General features: G+C 38.9%; 1 protein-coding gene across 4 annotated transcripts in view; it reads left to right on the top strand.

Moving 5' to 3' along the window:
• Window positions 1-13,410, top strand: part of RBMS1 (RNA binding motif, single stranded interacting protein 1) — a 133,599-nt gene extending 120,189 nt beyond the window's left edge. The window contains exons 7-15 of one of the 4 annotated variants that reach the window (XM_012655846.1): window positions 155-261; window positions 1,164-1,213; window positions 1,339-1,432; window positions 3,918-3,965; window positions 4,860-4,910; window positions 7,066-7,176; window positions 8,295-8,375; window positions 10,034-10,118; window positions 10,957-13,410. In XM_012655846.1, coding sequence (XP_012511300.1) covers window positions 155-261; window positions 1,164-1,213; window positions 1,339-1,432; window positions 3,918-3,965; window positions 4,860-4,910; window positions 7,066-7,176; window positions 8,295-8,375; window positions 10,034-10,111 — 620 coding nt within the window. In that variant the 3' untranslated portion in view covers window positions 10,112-10,118; window positions 10,957-13,410. Of the gene's footprint in view, window positions 1-154; window positions 271-1,163; window positions 1,214-1,338; window positions 1,433-3,917; window positions 3,966-4,859; window positions 4,911-7,065; window positions 7,177-8,294; window positions 8,376-10,033; window positions 10,119-10,956 lie in introns of all 4 variants that reach the window. The other 3 variants (XM_012655845.1, XM_012655848.1, XM_012655847.1) reach the window with 3 other exon arrangements.
• The last annotated feature ends 6,541 nt before the right edge of the window (window positions 13,411-19,951 follow it).

Here is a 19,951-nt window from a genome sequence, read left to right as displayed (position 1 = left end):
AGGTTCTGAGTACGCTTTTCCTTTAAAGTATTCTATGAATCCCCTTAAAGCACCAACATTGCTTCTACTAAACAAGAAATTCAGTTACATGTTGTCATGTCATCTGCACACATACACAACTGTGGTTTCATATTATTTTTACCCATTTACTCAGTTCCTACAGAACCTTTATTGTGTAAGTTTGCGGATGGAGGACAGAAGAAGAGACAGAACCCAAACAAATACATCCCTAATGGAAGGCCATGGCACAGAGAAGGAGAGGTGAGACTTGTAAGTCCTTTCTTGAAAATTTAGTGGGGGCATGTAACCATGAAAGCTCACATGAAAAGCTACACAGAAGGCATCTTGACTTGGCTGCCACCCATCTGAAATAGGTGCCAGGATTAAACCTTCCTGCTAGTACATTATAATTCAAGTGACATCAAATTAAAACTCTTCCCAATGTGTGTGGAAAATAATGATTCTCCAGATGAACATGTAGTTGGTAGAAATAGCTATGTTTACCAGCTAGCTACACGTAAAGTAAAAGAGCATTCTAAACTGCTATCAGAAATACACAAGTGTTTTAGAGGTTTTTTTTAATGTCATGGTTTCTTAAAAGAGTTTACATTTTTAATATTCAAAGATTATCATAAATAACATTATTAGAATAAATAGTATATTTATCATTAAGTTGGGTGTTTTTAGTTATTTTGGTTCATTATTTTGAATAGTTTATTTAAAGAAAACCTTCAATTTAAAGAAAACCCTCAAATAAAATGTTGGGCCTCTATTTCCCCATATTTATTTTCCATGAATTGTTATTTAAAAAACAGTAATAACGTACTGGTCCAAGAATGTCTGGGAAAAATATTCTTGAATATGCACTGTCCAATGATAGCCACTAGGCACATGTGACCATCTGAGCTCTTGAAAGGTAGTTAGTATGCTGGAGGGATTGAATTTTTCATCTAATTTTAAATAGTTGTACGTGGCTAATGGCTAGCATATGGGACAGCACAGGTCTAGAGCTTAATTCTCATATTTAGTTTATAGTATATTTGACTAACAGAAACTCCCAGTTTTATCAAATGCTGCTAAGCTATCACTGTCTTATGCTGAAATGGAATTTTTAAATTGTGCCTTTCTAGATGAATGTTTATATTTCTTTCTCTTTCCCACAGGCCGGAATGACACTTACTTATGACCCAACTACAGCTGCTATACAGAACGGGTATGTCATTAAGGAAAATGCGTAAGGCTTGAGAGAAAATGTGAAGGTGGAAAATATCAGACATTTGTTCCATGAATTATTCTACTGAAAGGATTACTTAATAAAGGCTTTTGTGTTTGTTCTAGATTTTATCCTTCACCATACAGTATTGCTACAAACCGAATGATCACTCAAACTTCTATTACACCCTATATTGCATCTCCTGTATCTGCCTACCAGGTTTGTACCTTTAGGATTCATCAGCAGTATGGCAACTCGTGGACCATGAATCTCTGCTACATTTTTATGTGTCTTAAAATTTTGAACATTTATAATGAAATTTAAGTCAAATGTTGTGCAGCTTGGATACCCAATTTAGAATAAGCTGCTTTTTATTTGGCAGAATGATTTTACTTTTCTGTATAGGAGAATGTAAAACAAGGGAAAATAGTTGTCAGCTGTCAGTCCTTGGAATCATAGCATTTTAGAATTGGAATGAACCCAAACACTTCCTTCACCAGCGGGCCCTGCTTTTGGACACCATGTGTCCCAAAAATTGAAACTTAAGTTAATTGTCATTAGGTAGAATACAGAGTAGGTGTGTACTCTTGCTTTTGTTTATTTATCGGAGAGAACTGATGAAAGAACAAGTAAACATGCCAATACACAAAGGTGTGTCTCTATTAAGTAGCATTAAATGAGCAATGCAGATGACATTTGAGGCAATAAAGAAAGGAAGAAAGAAGTGACTTCCTATTTAGGTTATTTTGTGAAGAGGCTTTACCTTAAAATAAATTCCCAACTTAAAATCTCATTAAACACCTTGTAATAATATTGACTTGGTTTTATTGCAGGGTTAGCTTCTGTTCTTCATGAACACAGTGGTGTACATGCATTTCCCCTCCCGTATCAGAGTACCTGTAACATGGTTACTGCCCTGGCCTAGACCAGGAACATTATAATGGAGTTCCATTACAGACATGCGGAAGGAGAGTTCTCTTTTGTTGACTATTGGAATCCTGTGTGGCTAAACAAAATTTTTGCATATTCTTGTTTTTAAAACAATTGAATAAGATGTAATCCTGATTTCTGGGGTTAGGGGACTACAATATGTAATCTAACAACTGTTATTTTACTTCTGTAAGCCTCAATTTCCTCATCTTTAAAATGGGGATAATAATAGTTTCTATCTCATAGGTTTGAGAAAGTTGTAAGAACTAAATGAGACTATGTAAAGAGCTCAGCACAGTATCTGGAAAATTCATTAGCACTCAATAAATGCTAGCTATGATTATCATCATTAATACACAGGATTAGTTGGCTCATAATAAGAGTATATTAATTATACTTTTAAAATAATGGTTTGGTCGACATAAGCAATATCATAAAGCTGGTTCTGTCTAAAAACATAAAAATGGCCTTAAATAACAGAAGTGATTAGATGTGCTAAAACTGAAATTTTAAAGTGGCATTCACAGCCTTCCTCAGCTTTTAAGTTCTTTAGTCCTCCTTTCCCTGAGTTGCCACTCATTTTCTTTTCTTTATTCTCTCTGGGTTGTTATGTCACTTACTCTGTCGCTTCAATCTGCTGGGCATAGTATTCACTAATTTAATGCCTATTCCAGTTGTTTTGGACTTAGGATTCCTACCTTGTCCTTGCCTGTGTAAGACTCAGTGAGATCTGCTCTAGTGCATTTTCCCTAATAACAATTCCCATGTCTGCTATTAATAGGTAGTCTTCTTTCTTAACTATCTGAACTTAGAAACCTCTGTCATTTACATGTCACCAAAAATAGGGGCAAATGTAAGCTTGTTCTCAGGCAAATGAAAGATTGTACATTCTAATTTGCATTTATGTTGGCATAGATATTACAGCTCTCAAAGCATTGCTCCACGACCTCTTTTTCCTTCTTTAATATAAAAGCAATGTGCATTTCGATCACAGAATCATTTCACGGCATAAAAAATTAGGAGACCAGTGTTGGTAATAGATTTGATATGGCTAAGTGGAAGGAAACAGCATATTATTTCAAAGGCCCGATTTCCTTTTCTGGACATTCTTTATTTCTCTGAGATACAGGTGGAATTTTAGTCCATCAGCTTGACACTCATGCCATAGCCTCTCGAGCTGATTCTTAACACCATATGTTCAAAAACCAAGTAGGCTCATTGAATGAGCTTTAAGTGATCTGTGATCCCCTTAAGTTGTTTGCAAAATGTTGCTTGCTTGTGTATGTGCAATTAGTTGGGGGTGGGGGGAAAGGGCTTATTTCTTTCATCAGGTTTTCAAAGGGATCCATGACCCTAGAGAGGTTAAGAACCAATGGTAAAGAGTTTACAGAACATAGATTATTATTCCCATTTTATAATTAGGGAAAATTGAGGACTAGAAATTGATAGCAGCTGATTTGCTGCTTAAGAAAGAAAATTGGATTAGATGTCATAGCTCCCTGACCCCATAATGCTATAAGCTGTGAGATTATTAAGGCCACTGAAGCATAAAAAAATGGGGACATCTGGCCCAAATTGGGGTCTGTAGGGAGCTGCTCACCTCCCTGTGATTTATCCTTGTGAGGGTCCTGCACTAAACCACCCTATGCTTATGCAATTGGATTTGAGAAATTGGCATCTGCAAGAAACCACAAATACCCCAATGGGGAAAGGCTGCAGTCCAGATAATTGAAATGTTAACAAGGCAGAAGCACTTAACTTTGGTCTGCCTTAGGTGGCAAAGGAAACCAGAGAAAACAAGTATCGGGGCTCTGCTATCAAGGTAAATCACAATACATTCTTCCCCCATGACTCTTCCCCATGTCCTCTCTATAGCATCTCTGAAGTTAACAATAGGGGATAAAATACAAGAGGGTTTTGTTGTTAAGAATTAGAAACCGAAACTTATTTTAAAATTATGTAGACTCTGGAAAGCTCTGGGCATCAAGAAATGGACTGATAAGTTTTTCTCTTAAGTGGCAGACTACACATGCTTTCTTTCCTGCCACGACACCTGACTCATTTCTCATTTCAGAGGATTTGCTGTGTGGATGCCCTTTTGACTGTAGACGTCAAAATCTAGTTACTAAAGTTTAATTTCCTAAATCTGAATTTCAGATTTTTATTTTCCACACTAACTAGATATTGTTGACCACTCTACAAGATTTCTGAAACCTAACATTCTGGGTACCAAAGAGAGATTGAATTTAGTTATTCTTATTAAATAAGCACATAGTAATACTTTAAGCATTAGCATATAATAAGATGTGCTGGAATTCTCATTCATCTGTGTTCCTAAAGTACCTAGTTCATGCCTTGACTGTAGTACATATCGCTAATTTATTCGAGTGGTTTCTGTGTTTGTCTCCCTTGCTTAAACAGTAAATTTCTTGAGGGTGGGTCCCATGTCTTACTCTCCTTTTTCTCTTTGGTGCCTAAAACTCGGTAAATAGTTCTTGACTGAGCAAATAGAAATCGTTTCTAAATAATCATTTCATCCCATTCAGAGTGACCAGTTTGCCAAGAACTCTAACTGCCTTAATCTTTTTAATCATTGATAGTATTGTTTCCTTATTTTCTTTCTGTAGATTTTTAGCATGATTAAAAAGAGTTCTAGAGAAATAGGTAAGCATTACAATGGAAATCACTATTTCTTTCCAAATCCTCCCTTTCCTAGGTGCAAAGTCCTTCTTGGATGCAACCTCAACCATATATCCTACAGCACCCTGTAAGTTTTTCATCTTAATGTCTTTGTATTTTACAAGTAAGCTATGTAATGTGTATTCTCTGGGTTAAAACCATTCACCAAAGATGGTGTAGAATTTAGGAAATTATAAGCAGGGAATATGAGAATGACCTGCATGCTTGCCATGAGAAGGTGACACATTTGGCCCTGAGCTTTCTAGTAATCAATGCAAAATGGGAATCCTGATAAGCAATGCAGTTCACAATGTGTGTAAGGTAAAAACAGATTGGATTGCTTAGGAAAATAACACTGTTCCTGACCTTAAATTCAGACAGGACTTTGTCTCAGGATACCTCCTTAATGTGGACACTGTGCAATGTAAAAACCATGTGTATGAAACAACAATCCAGGATAACAAGCTCTGAACAAGAAGGTGCTGAGATGACCTTTAAGAAGCAGATAAAATACGTTTAGGTGATAACACAGAAGATCTCTCTGATTATGTATGTGTGTGTGGTATGTGATATATACACATACACACATATCTATCTGTATATGTGCACTTCATACACACACATACATCCATAAATCTACACTAACCTACACACTGTGTATACATAATATGCATCCACTGATCCACACATGCCCATGGCAATCTGTGTCCCTGATACTCTGTGCTACCCTATTTTGGAATGCTTGGAAATCAACCTGTTTTGAATTTGAGGACTTCCTAATACAGTAACTCCTACAGGTGGTGCCGGTGAATGAGAAAAAGGAACAGGAAATCCTTCCACCATATTCTGGGTTTCTGAGTCATTTTCATGTTACCACATACTTTTTGATAATGCACATTAAAAATTAAAAAAATAAAAACAATTCTCATGAAATGTACTAATAACAAACATTATCTACAGCACACATATTTTTTTTCTTTTTGGCAACTTTTAGAGACAAAGACTGCACATATCTCTGTTTACCATCTTTGAAAAGGCATTAGGGAGTGTGTGCAGAAGGTTCCTATCTAAGAATTCATTACCTTTTCCCACCTGGATTTAAACTGCATGATTTAAACCAGAATTAAAATACATGCCCCCTACTTCTGCCCTCAACTATGTACCTAATTATCAATAAATAACAGTGTGTCAGGTATAGTGATGCCAAAACATACATTAGTATTAATATTTATAGAGTGTGTGTCAGAATACTTGCATTCTCAGGTAATTGGGTGATTGCAAAAGTCCAAAAATAAAGAGTTAATTAAATTTTGGTTTACACAATCAATGCACCGTGATATAACCATTAAAAATGATGAAAATGACAGCTGTGCAGTAAGTTAGATAAATGCTTATAATAGAATGCCAGCTTAAGAGCAAAAACCCAAGTACAAAATTGTTGATGTACTCTGATTGCAACGATACAGAGATAGGCAGAGGCTAGATTCTGGCATTCGTGCCCTGACATTGTTAATAGTGGCTGTATTAGACTGGCTGAGTTATGGGTGATTGTTTTTTCCCTCCTCTCTGTTTCCTTAAATATGTTCAATTTGATTATTCATGACCAATATTTTTTTTCAAATAAAAGAATCTGGAATTAGATTATTAATCATATCTGAGTTGGCTTCCTACCCCAGCACTAAAATGTCACTTAAAGTTCTGAGAAATACCGAGTGAGTGAAGAATGTGCTCTCAATCCTAACAACCTGATCCTGAACCCAGTGACTGTCTGTATAGAACGTTGTCAAACAAAAGCCTACACTGATCATATTAAATATAATCTATTGTTTTGTGACTACAGAACACATCAACTGTCATTTTTTTAAGAAAGTGTTTTGTAACCCTCCACAGCCAATGATAATTGTGGTTTGTGTTTCCTGTTATAGCGCCTCCTGCTGGACTGGCTTGCTTTACAGTTAGGTAAAGTGAAGGGAAAGAGAGATTTGCCTATTATAAGGATTTCTGTGAAGTGAGTGCCAAGATAAAATTTTCCCTAATGCTCTTACAAAACTCTCAGGAAGAGCAATCTAGAAGAAGATGCTTAGGAAACAAAATAAATAACAATAGCTTTGCAAGATTGAGAGAGGTTGTTTTTGCCTCACATTCCTCCATGAACTAAGGCATTTCCTTTGCAAAAGGTAATTATGGAATCTTAACGCCCTCCCTCAGTTTGTCTTATTTTGCTCTTGTCTCCAACTCCCCAGGGTGCCGTGTTAACTCCCTCGATGGAGCACACTATGTCACTACAGCCCGCATCTATGATCAGCCCTCTGGCCCAGCAAATGAGTCATCTGTCACTAGGCAGCACTGGAACAGTAGGTGGCAAATTAATATCATGTGTCTCTGTAAACAGAGGAGGGTAAATTAATGCAGCCCTATCTTCCCTGTCAAATTACAGGTGCTATGATGACAAAGATTATATCTGATCCTCTCTCTGCCCCACACATTGCCTTCTATAACGTAAATACTCAGATATTTCTTGATTAATTGGTGAACTGAAAGTCTATTCTCGGGGTATCTCTCCTTTACCAGAATATAACCCACACATGACCACATCTAGCCTTTATAACTAGTGTCATTCATGATGCTACGGCAGTGTCATGAAGGAAAAGATGATAATACAAAGTGATAAAGGCAGGAAATTTTTCCTCATTTATTTCTTCTTTTATGGAATTTGAGGGCATTGAATCATGATCTTAATATTGTCTTATTTCACCAAGGTCCAGGGAACTCTGTTGGGTAATAAGGTTGAGCTGGTACCAGATCAACTTCCAGGTTGGCATGCTTAGCATTTAGATGGTTTTAATTCAGATTGTATCTATGGTAGCTTAAAAGAATGAAGGGGTGGTACATTTTCCCCTTACACACCCCAAACCAGCAGCAGCTCCTTGTGAAGGCTAAGCTGAGGCCACACACATCCAATGGGATTGACTAGAAATTTCTCCTGCCTTTGGGAAAGGATGACTCTCAGTGTCAGAAAAACAGGGCTCTGCTGTCTAATCTGCAGTGACCTTTTAAAGTTCTAATAAGTCATTTATCCCTTGGGTTTCCACCTGTAGAAACAGTACTAGGTTCTAGTTTAGGGAGCTTCCAAGAAATAACGAGGTCCTTTGAGGAGAGATCTTCTAATATAGCACATTAGTGATATTGAATTACTGAGGATTACAGATTTTTTTGATCTTCACCCATGTGCTTCTTTATTAGCAAATCCAAAGGAAGATGGGATTTTTAGCTTGACAAATTCAAAAAGTAGAAAACATTCACTTTGCCTTCCATATGACATGTTTATGTGCTTTAATTAAGCTTTTAGATAGTCCATTTAAATTTCTTCTTTGAGACTTGCAAATACATTATACCCATCTCACAATTCCCCAAGTACTCAGAATTTTACATGGTTTACCACTGCCCATTCTGACCTTGTTCTTCTTTTCAGTACATGCCTGCAACGTCAGCTATGCAAGGAGCCTATCTGCCCCAGTACACACACATGCAGACGACAGCGGTTCCTGTTGAGGTTGGTACAGACTATCCAGAGACCATTTTGGCAATTAAGTAGTTTTGGAAATAGGTAAATTAAATAGAATTCAAAGAAAAAAAGTCTATCAAAAGTCAACCATTTGCATAAAGAATTGTTTAGAGGAAGTATACACATAGAGTGTTATTTTCATCTATAAAATATAATTCTGTCCATACAAACTAGGGTAACAACATCTAGGCCACACTCCCAAGAAATATTTTCTAAGCTTGTAGTGCATTTCATACTCCTTCAAGACTCTGTCTTGTCTCTGTAAAATGATACTTACAGGCACATTAAGATAAATGTGGAGTTTATAACCCCAGTACTAAAGATCGTATCAATAATAGTAAGTAATGACAAAAAGAAATCAGTTTTAATTAAGATACTTTATGGAAAAGAAAAAGCTGATATTTCAGAACTGTAACAGGGATGAGGAAGAACCCATGGTCATTTTTTTTTTTTTTTGAAACAGAGTCTCACTCTCTTGCCCGGGCTAGAGTGCCGTGGCGTCAGCCTAGCTCACAGTAACCTCAAACTCCTGGGCTCAAGCAATCCTACTGCCTCAGCCTCCCAAGTAGCTGGGACTACAGGCACGTGCCACCATGCCCGGCTAATTTTTTCTATGTATTTTTAGCTGTCCAATTAATTTCTTTCTATTTTTTGGTAGAGACGGGGTCTCGCTCTTGCTCAGGTTGGTCTCGAACTCCTGAGCTCAAACGATCCGCCCGCCTCGGCCTCCCAGAGTGCTAGGATTACAGGCGTGAGCCACCGCGCCCGGACCCATGCTCGTTTTTGTAGAGGCTATTGGTATAGCTAAATAACTCTTAGTTCTTGTTATGGAAGATATTGATGTTGGGATGGAAGAAAGAAGTCTGACATTTGAATTATGATTGGTCAGAAGGCATAGCATTTTCCTGCTAAGTACTCTCAAAATTCCAAGGAAGTTTATCAGTCCAATTGATCCTGCCCACTAGGTAGATTCCAAAGGTTCCAGTTCCAGGAAAGTGCTGTAGGACTGTGCCTTGCTGCTCCTGCTGCTGTTGCTACTGCTATTGTTATTATGATTATTATTTTGCTTCTGATTTTGCAATTATCGATAACCTTAATTACCAGAGCCTACAATTTCTTATCTGCAATTCTGGAACCCCTAAAAAATCTGAAAATAAAAATTCTCTTTGTAACTACATTAGCAAAAAACCTGACCTGTGGCAAAACCAACTTGAACTGAGACAAGACAAAATCTTTATCCCACTTACTGTGCTTATTTGTGGCTTTCAGTGTAGAACTATTAATATGTTTGCTAATGAGGTACAGCCCTAGAGCTTCCTCGGGGTATTGTATGATATACAGCACATGCATACCATATTTCAGATTCTAAAATCTGAAAATACTGAATTCCAAATCACATGTGGCCCCAAGAAGTAAGAGAATAAGAAATTTGTTTGATAAATTATAGTTTGATAAGAATAAACAAGTCATAAACATTTGGATGGGAGGTTCTTTGGGTCTATCAGACATGTCAGCTACTTAGGGAAATGATTAACCTTGAAAGATCTACGTGACATTAAGAAATGCACTTTAAAGAGTGCTTGTTTTTCAGGTGTATGCTGTTGGACTGTCAGGCCTAATACCTCATCTGTTCTGCTTTGTCGTAGGAGGCGAGTGGTCAGCAGCAGGTGGCTGTAGAGACGTCTAATGACCATTCTCCGTATACCTTTCAACCCAATAAGTAACTGTGAGGTATGAGGGAAAGGTCTTCATGACTGTGGGGCTCCACTCAAGCAAAGTCTACGGTTTTGTTTTTTGTTTTAATCAAAATGGTGGTTGGAATAACTCAGATTTGATCATACCACTTTAATCATAGCCAAGGCATCCAGTCTTATCGAAATGTTAAAATCAGTGATTTTGTAAATTTGCAGATTAATCATCCTGTCCAAAAAGAACAATGCTTTATATTAAAGTCAAACGTATAATTACTCTCCTCCCTAGAAAAATATCTGTAACATCAGAAAACACCGGGTACCAAAATTGTCCTATAATACAACTATCTTATATTGTATTGTTTTAATACTTATATACTAAAAGATTTATAACATAAGATGTTGCTTAATCTAGCATTACAAGATTAGCCATATCTTGACTGTGGATTTAGATTAATGTCAATATCCTTAAACTGTAAATTTGTATTCCCAGCTCTCACCTGAACCACAAATTTTAGAACTTTTCACTTTACCATGCAGATTGCAATAGAATATTGTGTAGAATTTAGAACATCCCAGTTTCTGGATTGCCCTGGTGACAATATGTATTGTTGATTTCATAAAGTCACTCTGTGTCTTTAGAGACTTACTAGTAGTTAGCTCTGGGTCCTTTAGAGAAGAAAGTATTTTGCAAGTCCTGGATATGAAAGGCACACTCAAGGCGTTGAAAGTAACCATCATTTCCAGAGTTCGCATTTATCAGTCTACCACCAGTGATGAGCACAGCCTTTCTCAAACAACAAGAAAGAGATTACAAAGCTCTGTGGTGTATTATACCAAATCTACAAAAGCATTTATCTTTTATTTTTCTCTTCCAGATGTACAGAAGGGTGTTCTTACATGAAGAAGGGTGTGAAGGCTGAACAATCATGGATTTTTCTGATCAATTGTGCTTTAGGAAATTATTGACAGTTTTGCACAGGTTCTTGAAAACGTTATTTATAATGAAATCAACTAAAACTATTTTTGCTATAAGTTCTATAAGGTGCATAAAACCCTTAAATTCATCTAGTAGCTGTTCCCCTGAACAGGTTTATTTTAGTAAAAAAAAAACAAAAAACAAAACAAAAACAAAAGATTTTTATCAAATGTTATGATGCAAAAAAAAAAAAAAAAAAAAAAAGAAAAGAAAACTTCAATTTTCTGGGTATGCACAAAGACCATGAAGACTTATCCAAGTGCATGACCGGATTTTTGTGGTTTTGTTCATTTTGTGTTTAATTTGTGTTTTTTTTTTTCAGCTGTATGAAATGGGCTTTCTGAAGTTTAATAGTCCGACTTCACCCATGGTATTCTGTGCTTGCCGTGCGAGTGTTGCTGTAATTCAGCGTTGCCGTCAGTGTCTCTTTTCTTAGCTTTCCGTTTTTCTTTCAACGTAGTGTGAAGTGTCTTATCCTTTTCTATGAATTCCAATTTGCCTTAACTCTTTTGATGCTGTAGCTGTTTCAGTAAAAGTTAGTTCAAACTAATGATGTAGAATGCTTCGACCAAATGAGCTGGTCTATTATGCCTTGTAAAACAGCAGCATAGGGCTTTTAAAAGGTAGTCAATAAAAGTTGCTGAAATTTTGGCTTTTTTAAATATGTAGTAGGTGTTTTTAATGATTTTTCACATAATGTGTAAGGTAGTGAAATGCAAGAAGGGAAAAATGTTTTGTGTGAAACACATTTTCTGACTGGGGAACTTTTAATAGGGTAAATTGTTTGTAAGGCTGTATGCCAACAGTTTCCTCTGATAGTTTGACTGATTTAGGATATCTGCTGTATGATGCAATGTAAAGTCTTTTTTGCCTTTTTTCAGGAAAAAAAAAAACTAACTTGATGTTCTAGATTTAGTGTAGGTAGCGTTGGGGCTGGGGGAGGGGGGTGGGGGAGGGGAGTCACTGAATGTTTTGTCCTTCCTTTATACTAATGATAGTGCTTTAGAATGAGAATGATGCCTGAAATCTGGCAAACCGAAAAATGTTGCTATTGCAACTAAATGGCAAAAGCTAAAAGTAAGGATTTATCTTCAAACATAGGCTGAGATATGAATAGAATCAAAACGATTGGCTACTAGCTCTCTCTCTCTCTCTCTATTAGGTAAATTTGAAAATAAAAATGACTTGGCACTTTTAAAGGTAACTTCACCAAAGACCGAAGAGCCAGTAACCAGTAGCTCCAACTTGTCTCAGCATCACATCTTCTGTGCTCTTTATTTTTGCCGGACCAGTTTGCGGTTAGGAGAATGTGCCTTTTTTGTACCTTTGCATTTAGGTTTTATAATTTTAATTGATGTATGGACACACACAAACAAAAAAGCATGAAGGAAGATTTGGATCCAAGCAGTGCCACACTTTATGTCATCACTACAAGTGTTCAAGTGTAAAGAAAACCAATTTTGAAACTATGAAATTCCTGATTCATAAATACACAGTTATTTCTACTTTAGTACATATGAGATAATTCACTGTTATTAAAGCTCTTTTATTAAGGCAATTGCATACGTTTTAAAAAGCAATGGTAAATTAAGTTGTCTTCCAAAACTGTGTACTTGTCTGGTCAGCTGTGTATGATCAGTTATCTACCTCAGAGTCTATTTTCTTTTGTGCTGGGACAGGTTGCTGGCCCTCCCTGTTTCCACAGACCAAATCCTCCTAGCTCAGGAGCTAGGGCTAAGCAGTTATTTCTTTCGAGTATTTTTTAGTTCTTAAATTTTATGCTTGTATTTGATTATAGATGTCAGTGACATTTCATAGTTTCAAAAGTCCTTGCTGCTCTGAGAAGTGTAGATTCTAGTGAAAATTACATAGTCATAAGAGAAATGTGTTTTTGTTTTTGTTTTTGTTTCCTTTTTTTTTAAAGTTGTGGTATTATTGGTTCTATGCTCCCTGGAATATTACTGCTTTGTGAAAGTCCAGACTGAACGCAGCACCCTCTGTGTACCTAGTACATTTATAAACCGGGTCTCTCACTACTTGATATTTTTGCATTAGTTAAGACAGAAATTTGATAGCTCAGATAGAGGAGAGGGGAAGTCTGCTGCTAGAAATGTCTGAACTAAGTGCCATACTCGTCTGGGTAAGATTTGGGAAACATAACCTCTGTACATAAAAAAAAAAAATCAGTTAAACATCACATAGTAGACAGCCATTAAATTATAAAAAAAATTAATTTATGAAGAAAGACCTTTTGTACAGATTGAAAAAAAGATTTTCATAGAGATATCTATATGATCAAGAGAGTTAATTTTTTATTTTTGTTTTACTAGTGCCACAAACTTGCCAGTGGTAACTTATTTGTCCGGTTCAAGATAACTCTGTAGTTTTCTTTCCTAGGACTTGTTGTTAAACGCCAAAAGACATTTTTGAACTGTACATTTGATCAGATTGTTAGCTTTTCTGTTTTATTTCTTTTGAGAACCTTTGAATAAAAAACATCTGAAATTTTATTTTTCCTGTCAGTTTTTTTAAAGTAGATTAAACGTGTATCAGAATTTCATTTCATTTCTGATCTCTTTCTTCAGCTCTGTAGTAGATTGGTTTAAAAGTGAGTTGAAAATGGTTAGATTCATTATATCCTCAAAATACATTTTCTTGAAAAGAATTGGAAAAACTTTTCCATCCCCTTCTTGCTGGTTATTTAAACGTGGGTAGTGACCAGACACATCAACCCTCAACTCACCACATGCTCTCAGAGCACCTCTTGTACCTGTGGAAACGGGAGTGAGGGCGGTTCAGAGAAAGTTACCGCTCATATGCAAAAAGAGTTATGGCACCTTTGGGTATACACCCCATCTTGCGACCCAGGTGGAATTCCGGGGTTGGAAGAGAGGAAAAAGGGCGCGGCAGTCGCTCTCTGGTCTGCTGGCTGGGATGCGGGGGGCCGGCGCGTGCCTTGTACCTGGAGCCCCGTGTCCACCCCTTGGCCATGCCTTTCGCGGGCACCGGCTCTAGAGCTTGAGTTCCACAAATACTAATTACGAGTTCCCCAGGAGAAAGGGAGTGCCACCCGGCCTGAGCGGGGGCTTAATGAATGTTAAGATTTGACCGATTCTTTCCTTCCACCAGGGTAGCCGGAAAGGAAAAGGTCACCGACCTGTCTCAACCCCCCGGCCCCCTTCCTCTGAGAGCCTGAGACGTGAGGCCGGAGCGGGAGGGCGGAGCTCGAGGGAGCCGGCAGCTGCCTCCGGGAATAGCGACGGGATGAGCTAAGCGCGGCCCCGGGTGGGATCAGCCCCGCCACGCAGTGGAATTCCAACCCTGCGACATGGCTCCGCGGTGTCTCCTGTACACACGCTCTGGGTCTTTGGAGGGCAAGAGAATGTTTGAGCTTGAGCCACTAGAGGGAGGGTTTTATTATTCTTTAGCCTTCAACTGTGCGCCCTTACGGCGCGAGAGCCACGTCCGCCGGCAGGGGGAGGGGCCTGCGGGTGGGCGTTCAGACTCTAGGGCGCATCGGGTGGCGGTAACGGGGCTCATGGTCAGAACCGAAGCACCGGCCGTCGCCGTTGCCCGTGCCGTTTGTGCCCTTACCGTGAGCGCTGTTGCTCAGACGGGGGAGTGACTTACATGTGCCTTTTAGGGCTCGAGGAAGCTGGGGGCTGGGAAGGAAGCCACACGCCGTGCCAGACCACCTGACTCGGCCAAAAGAAAGCGCTGGCAGGTTTCTGGGCTGCTCGGAATTGAAAACAGGTGGCTTTGGATTAAATACAAACTCTAATGCTATTACTCATTTTTTTTGACGTGGCTCTGAGAGACGAAGATTTCATCTAGGTTGTTCCAACACTCACACAAGACACAAATCATAAAGGAGACTGCAGGTACCTCCTACCCTCTAATATCCCTGAGGCCACCTGCCCTGCTTGAACACCTCCAGCGACAGGGCACTCCCCACCTCACATGGCGTACTGTATCTTTTGAGAATAGCTCTCCAACTTGTTTGTGGAGTCCAAATTGTGTCTTTGAAATTTCCGCTTCCCTGCCTTAGTTCTACGAACTGAGATACCACAGAGTAAGTCAGTCATACTTCAAATGCAGAAAAGTGCCTCCACGCTCTGCTGCTCTCTGGGTTGCGCATTCCTTCCAGCTTTAACTCTTCCTCAGCAGTCCTGGCTCCACGCTTCCCACCGCGGGCTCACCTTCCGCATGCACCGCAGGTGACTCAGGGTAAAACCCAGACCTGGGGAACAACCTGGGGCTTCACCTGTCTCCCCTGCCCTGCCCGCTCCTTCTGTTACAGGTGAAATAGTTTCCTTTTTGATTTCTCAGACATACCATAATTCTTAGAACTTGTAGCAATGAAAATCCCTATGTTGCTTTATTCTTTAAATCTCAGTGATTATGATAAAGACATGAAAGGGAATATTATGAAGTCATTTTAAAATGACATTTTAATGATATGAAAAATGCTCAGAATAGAAGGTGAATAAAGTGTTAGGAACAGAACTACAAATATAGTATGATAAAAATTATGAAACAATATTTAAGTATAAGACAAGGAGAAAGTGCTTCAAAATACTTAGCTTTGGTTGGGAGGATTATGGGGAGTTTGTATTTCCTCATGTATATTTTTCTGAATTTTTCCAGTTTCCTACAATGAAAACATAACCAGGGGAAATAAATTGTTTTAACAAAGAATGTTGTTGTCAGATCATCCTGAAATTATGCAAGTTGCTATGCTCATATTCCAACTCAGCACATGTTTGATTTTTTGCATTTAGAAGATGCTGTACCAAACATTGGCAGACACAAAGATGACATGATGTGGTCCCAGTCCTCAAGGGACAATGTTATAGAGAGATACAAGTCTATAAGTGACAATATTGCAAGGATAAGTAAGAAAAGATATAAATAAAGAGCTTTGGGAGTGCTGTACGGGGGCCAAGATAATATAAACATCTCTCCTGAGATTCTTGGCATTTCCACATTCCCAACCAGTTCCTTTTTTATGTCAGAATTCACTTCCGAGCAGCTGTGTTCCTCTACCTTCAGAGAGATGAAATTGTCAGGCAGACAGATGAAATCTTTGGTAGCTCTGCTCTTACCGGAAGGAGACCTGGAGCCGATATACAAAGAGCTGACATTCTTTTGTCACTCCCACTGAAAATACTGGGATGTGTAACAAGGAAGTATTGGTTTTTGTTGTTTTGTTTTTTTGTTGTTGCTTTTAATCAAGTAGGATGTGGGATAGTTTCCAACTGTCATTTTGACTTCTTTTACCCTCAGTCAAATGTTCACACACCAGCTTGTGGATTTTCAAATACCTGTATAGTTTTCTGATACCTTCCATTATATACTGAGAACTTTTCTATTTGTTACTTCACAGAATTCTAGGCAAGAATCCCATATTATCCACTTTGGAACTCACTGTGCTTTGACATGTGCTCAAGGCCATAAATATTGTTCCTGGCCTCTTTGCCTCCTATTTTCTCTTAAATACTGAAGAAACTTATTTTCTTACTGTTATGCATAATTTTCTCCCTAACATTTAGTTCAGTTTTACTGAGAAGATTTTGTTTCCTTCAACTTTATTCTGATAATCATCCGTTTCGTTGTTTTACAAACCTTTATTTTACAAAAGTCAACTTTCCACAAAACACAAATAGAAATTTAAAAATCAAGGCATGGGGGGTCAACAGTGGAGAGACATAGGGAGTACACAGAATGCAGCTTTACAGGCCAAAAGGCCTCCACCGTCACTCCACTTAAACCTCTATAATTATGAGTTTCCTGGTAGCCAAGGGGAAAAGGGAAAAAGTTGCCTGTATCTATAGCTTTTATTGTCAAAAGGAGTAAAGCCTACCAGATCCTCTCGAGAAAGATAGTATTTAGTAACTTTGTATAGGGGCCAGGAGATATTGGGCATTGTTCACCACATTTCTCCACCAGTACAATGACAGTTTCCCAAGGCTATTTCAGAGAGGGGCCCCACCGTCAAAGTCAAGAGCAGCACAGCAAAGCACGAATCTGTGAAAGTGAACCTGAGAGGCTGTCAACTCATAATGGGTGTTCTGAGTTCTAAGTCTCTTGTCAAATGTTCTTAGGCAATGTATGTACTTCATCCCTTTCTCAGAGCCCATCGCTATTGACTCTGAAGGACAAAATCTGCCCACAACAGCACAAGTGTTACAGATCCTCCTTTCACTTCCACATTCAGCCCCTCAAATGGAAAAAAAGATGGAAGCCACAAGTCCTCCCGCCACTTACCGAGCACTTCAAGCTATGCCTAAGACACTGCCCAGTTTCTTCCATTCCACCTGAAGCAGCAGCTCAGAGTTGCATGGCTGGGCTGGCTGATTCGGGCAGGCGCTCCCTCTCTGGCCAGTGAGTCAGGAAGTAAGATCATGGCACTTTCCATTACCTAGTACTGTAGCTTTCCAAAGACTCTCATAAATAACAGTGCTTTTCTATTTTACTATCAAAGAACCCTTGAGAGCTGAGGAGAGAAAATAGAGAGCCCCAGGGGTGCAAGGTACAGATAGCCCTGTGTGGCCTACCATAAGCACAAAATATCTGTAAATTCTCACGCTTTCTCCTAAATGAATGGAAATTCTGTGTTTAATTCATAACATATCTTTTTCCCCAAAGTGGTTGTGCCATTTGATTTATTAAATATTTTTAAAATTTTGAAACACAAAAGTTGCAAGGACAAGACAAAGAACTTTTATCCTGATTTATGTGAGAGCAAATTACACACCCAGTGCTCCATTACCCCCTTGAAACAAGGTCATTCTACACGACCACAGTATGACCATCAAAATAAGGAAAGTAACATAGACACAGTACTACCAACTAACCCTCAGACCTCAGTCAAATTTCACAAATCATCCCAGTAATGTTCTTTGTTGCAAACAAAAAATCCAGTTCAAAATCACACATGGCATTTAGTTGTCATGTCTCTTAAGACTGTCTTCGTCTAAAATAGCTCCTCAGTCTGTCTTTGACTTTTATGACTTTGACACAATTGGGGATTACAGGCCAGTTATTTTGCAGAGTGTTCTCGGATTGCTTTGTTTGAAGTTTTTGTGCTGTCCACATTTGGCGGGATTATCACCAAAGTGAAGCTGTGTCCTCCTCCCTGCACCCCACCAGGAGGTGCATGATTTCAACTTGTCTCATTCTCGATGATGTTCCCTTTGATAATTAAGGTGGTTTCCGCCAGCCATCTCCACTGTTAAGTTACTCTTTCCTACTTTGCAGTTAATGAATATTTTTTGAGGAGGTACTTTAAAACCATGGAAATACCCTAAACATCCTCAAACTTTTAATTTATTCATTTACTTTATATGAGTATGGGCTCAGCGTTTCCTATTTTATTCAATGGATCCTGATCAGTTACAGTGTTTATTTGTTTTGCTCAAATTATCCCCAGTTTGGCCAGTGGGAGCCCCTGCAGTCCAGCCTCTGTGTTTCTTAGACATGTCCCCGTCATTCTTCAAGCATTGCCTTGCCTTTTGGCACCACAAGATGTCCCAGGCTCATTTTGGACTTTCCCTGCGTCAGTCCTGGAATCAGCCATTTCTCCAAAGAGCCCCGGATGCTTTCAGTGAGAATGGCATTTAGAAGCTAAGATCTGGGCACTGAATATCCTCTTTGCTACTGACATGTCACTGTTGCCAGCCCTGTCAATAGACAGAGTTAAGGAATGCATGTGTGTGAGATGTGTGTGCACATGCACGTATGTGTCCACATATATATTTACATCTGTGTTGTCTGTATCTATAGTATCAAAAGACATGAATTTTCACATCCATACCTCCAATTCCAATCCAACACCCCAGGGTTCATTTTCCCTTTCCATTTTTGTAATTCTCTTTTCCCATGGCAAGAAACCTGCCTCCCAACATCCTTAATATATGTACTCATTTGATCAATTCCCCTGTATGTAACTAATCTCCCATTGCTGACATCACCCACTGTCACCCACTTTGCCAGGCAAACGCCTTAGCCTGGTTCACCCTGCTCAGGCTCGGATACCTCGCTCTCTGGGGGAGTTGGAGATGGTGAGGAAGTTGTTCTCCTCCTACTCTCTGCCCAGCAGCTGAAGGGCACCATACATTAAGGAACAGGAGTAATTCTGTCATGAGATGGTTAAGTGCCCTCCAAAGGCCTTTTGCGATGCCATAGATTTGTCCCATGAAGTCTGCTTACCTCTCACTGTCATATGGAACGTGCTGAAGGTTTGAAACAGAGTTGAAGAGCAGGAAGGGTGTGGAAGTGGAAAATCCAGAAAGGAGATATAAAGAAAACAAAATGAGAGGATAACATAAAGGAGAGAGAGAAAGGAAGGAGAAAAGAAAGACTTAAGAAAGGGAGATAGGTAGGAAAATGAATATACATAAGCAAAAGTGTAGGAGGAAAAGAAGATAAAACGAATTGTCGATTAACATCACCTTCCCAAAGCTGTCCCCTGAAGGCCTGGTAAATAGGCCGGTAATAGGCTTGTAAGATACAAGCTCTCAGCCACTAACTTCGGCGTATATTACATTAAGGAAACAGTGATGTTTCTAAGATGTCAGCAGTCAGTTGCCATCTCTGATGCCACAAATCCAGCATCCTGCAGGAACTCAAATGCAGCAGCCTCCTGATCTTCTCGGGTATTTTTCAAGTCGCCTCCCAAGAGAAGCTGGTCCAACCTCACAGAGCATGGGGACACTTCCTCACCAGCTAACCGCCTCATTAACCATAAGTTAATTCAACGTCTCTAGAATAAATGCCTGTGAGCTTTTGAAAATGAAAAGAACTTCCACCCTTTATGGTCATGGGGAAGTCTGAATTCCCCAGTCTAACCCATCTCATCTGTTTTGTCCTCCAATTCGTCCTCTCTACAGCAC

This window comes from Propithecus coquereli, unplaced genomic scaffold (assembly GCF_000956105.1).
Source record: "Propithecus coquereli isolate 6110/MARCELLA unplaced genomic scaffold, Pcoq_1.0 Scaffold49, whole genome shotgun sequence".
NCBI lineage: Eukaryota > Metazoa > Chordata > Mammalia > Primates > Indriidae > Propithecus > Propithecus coquereli.
This window is presented reverse-complemented; position numbering and strand designations above follow the sequence as displayed.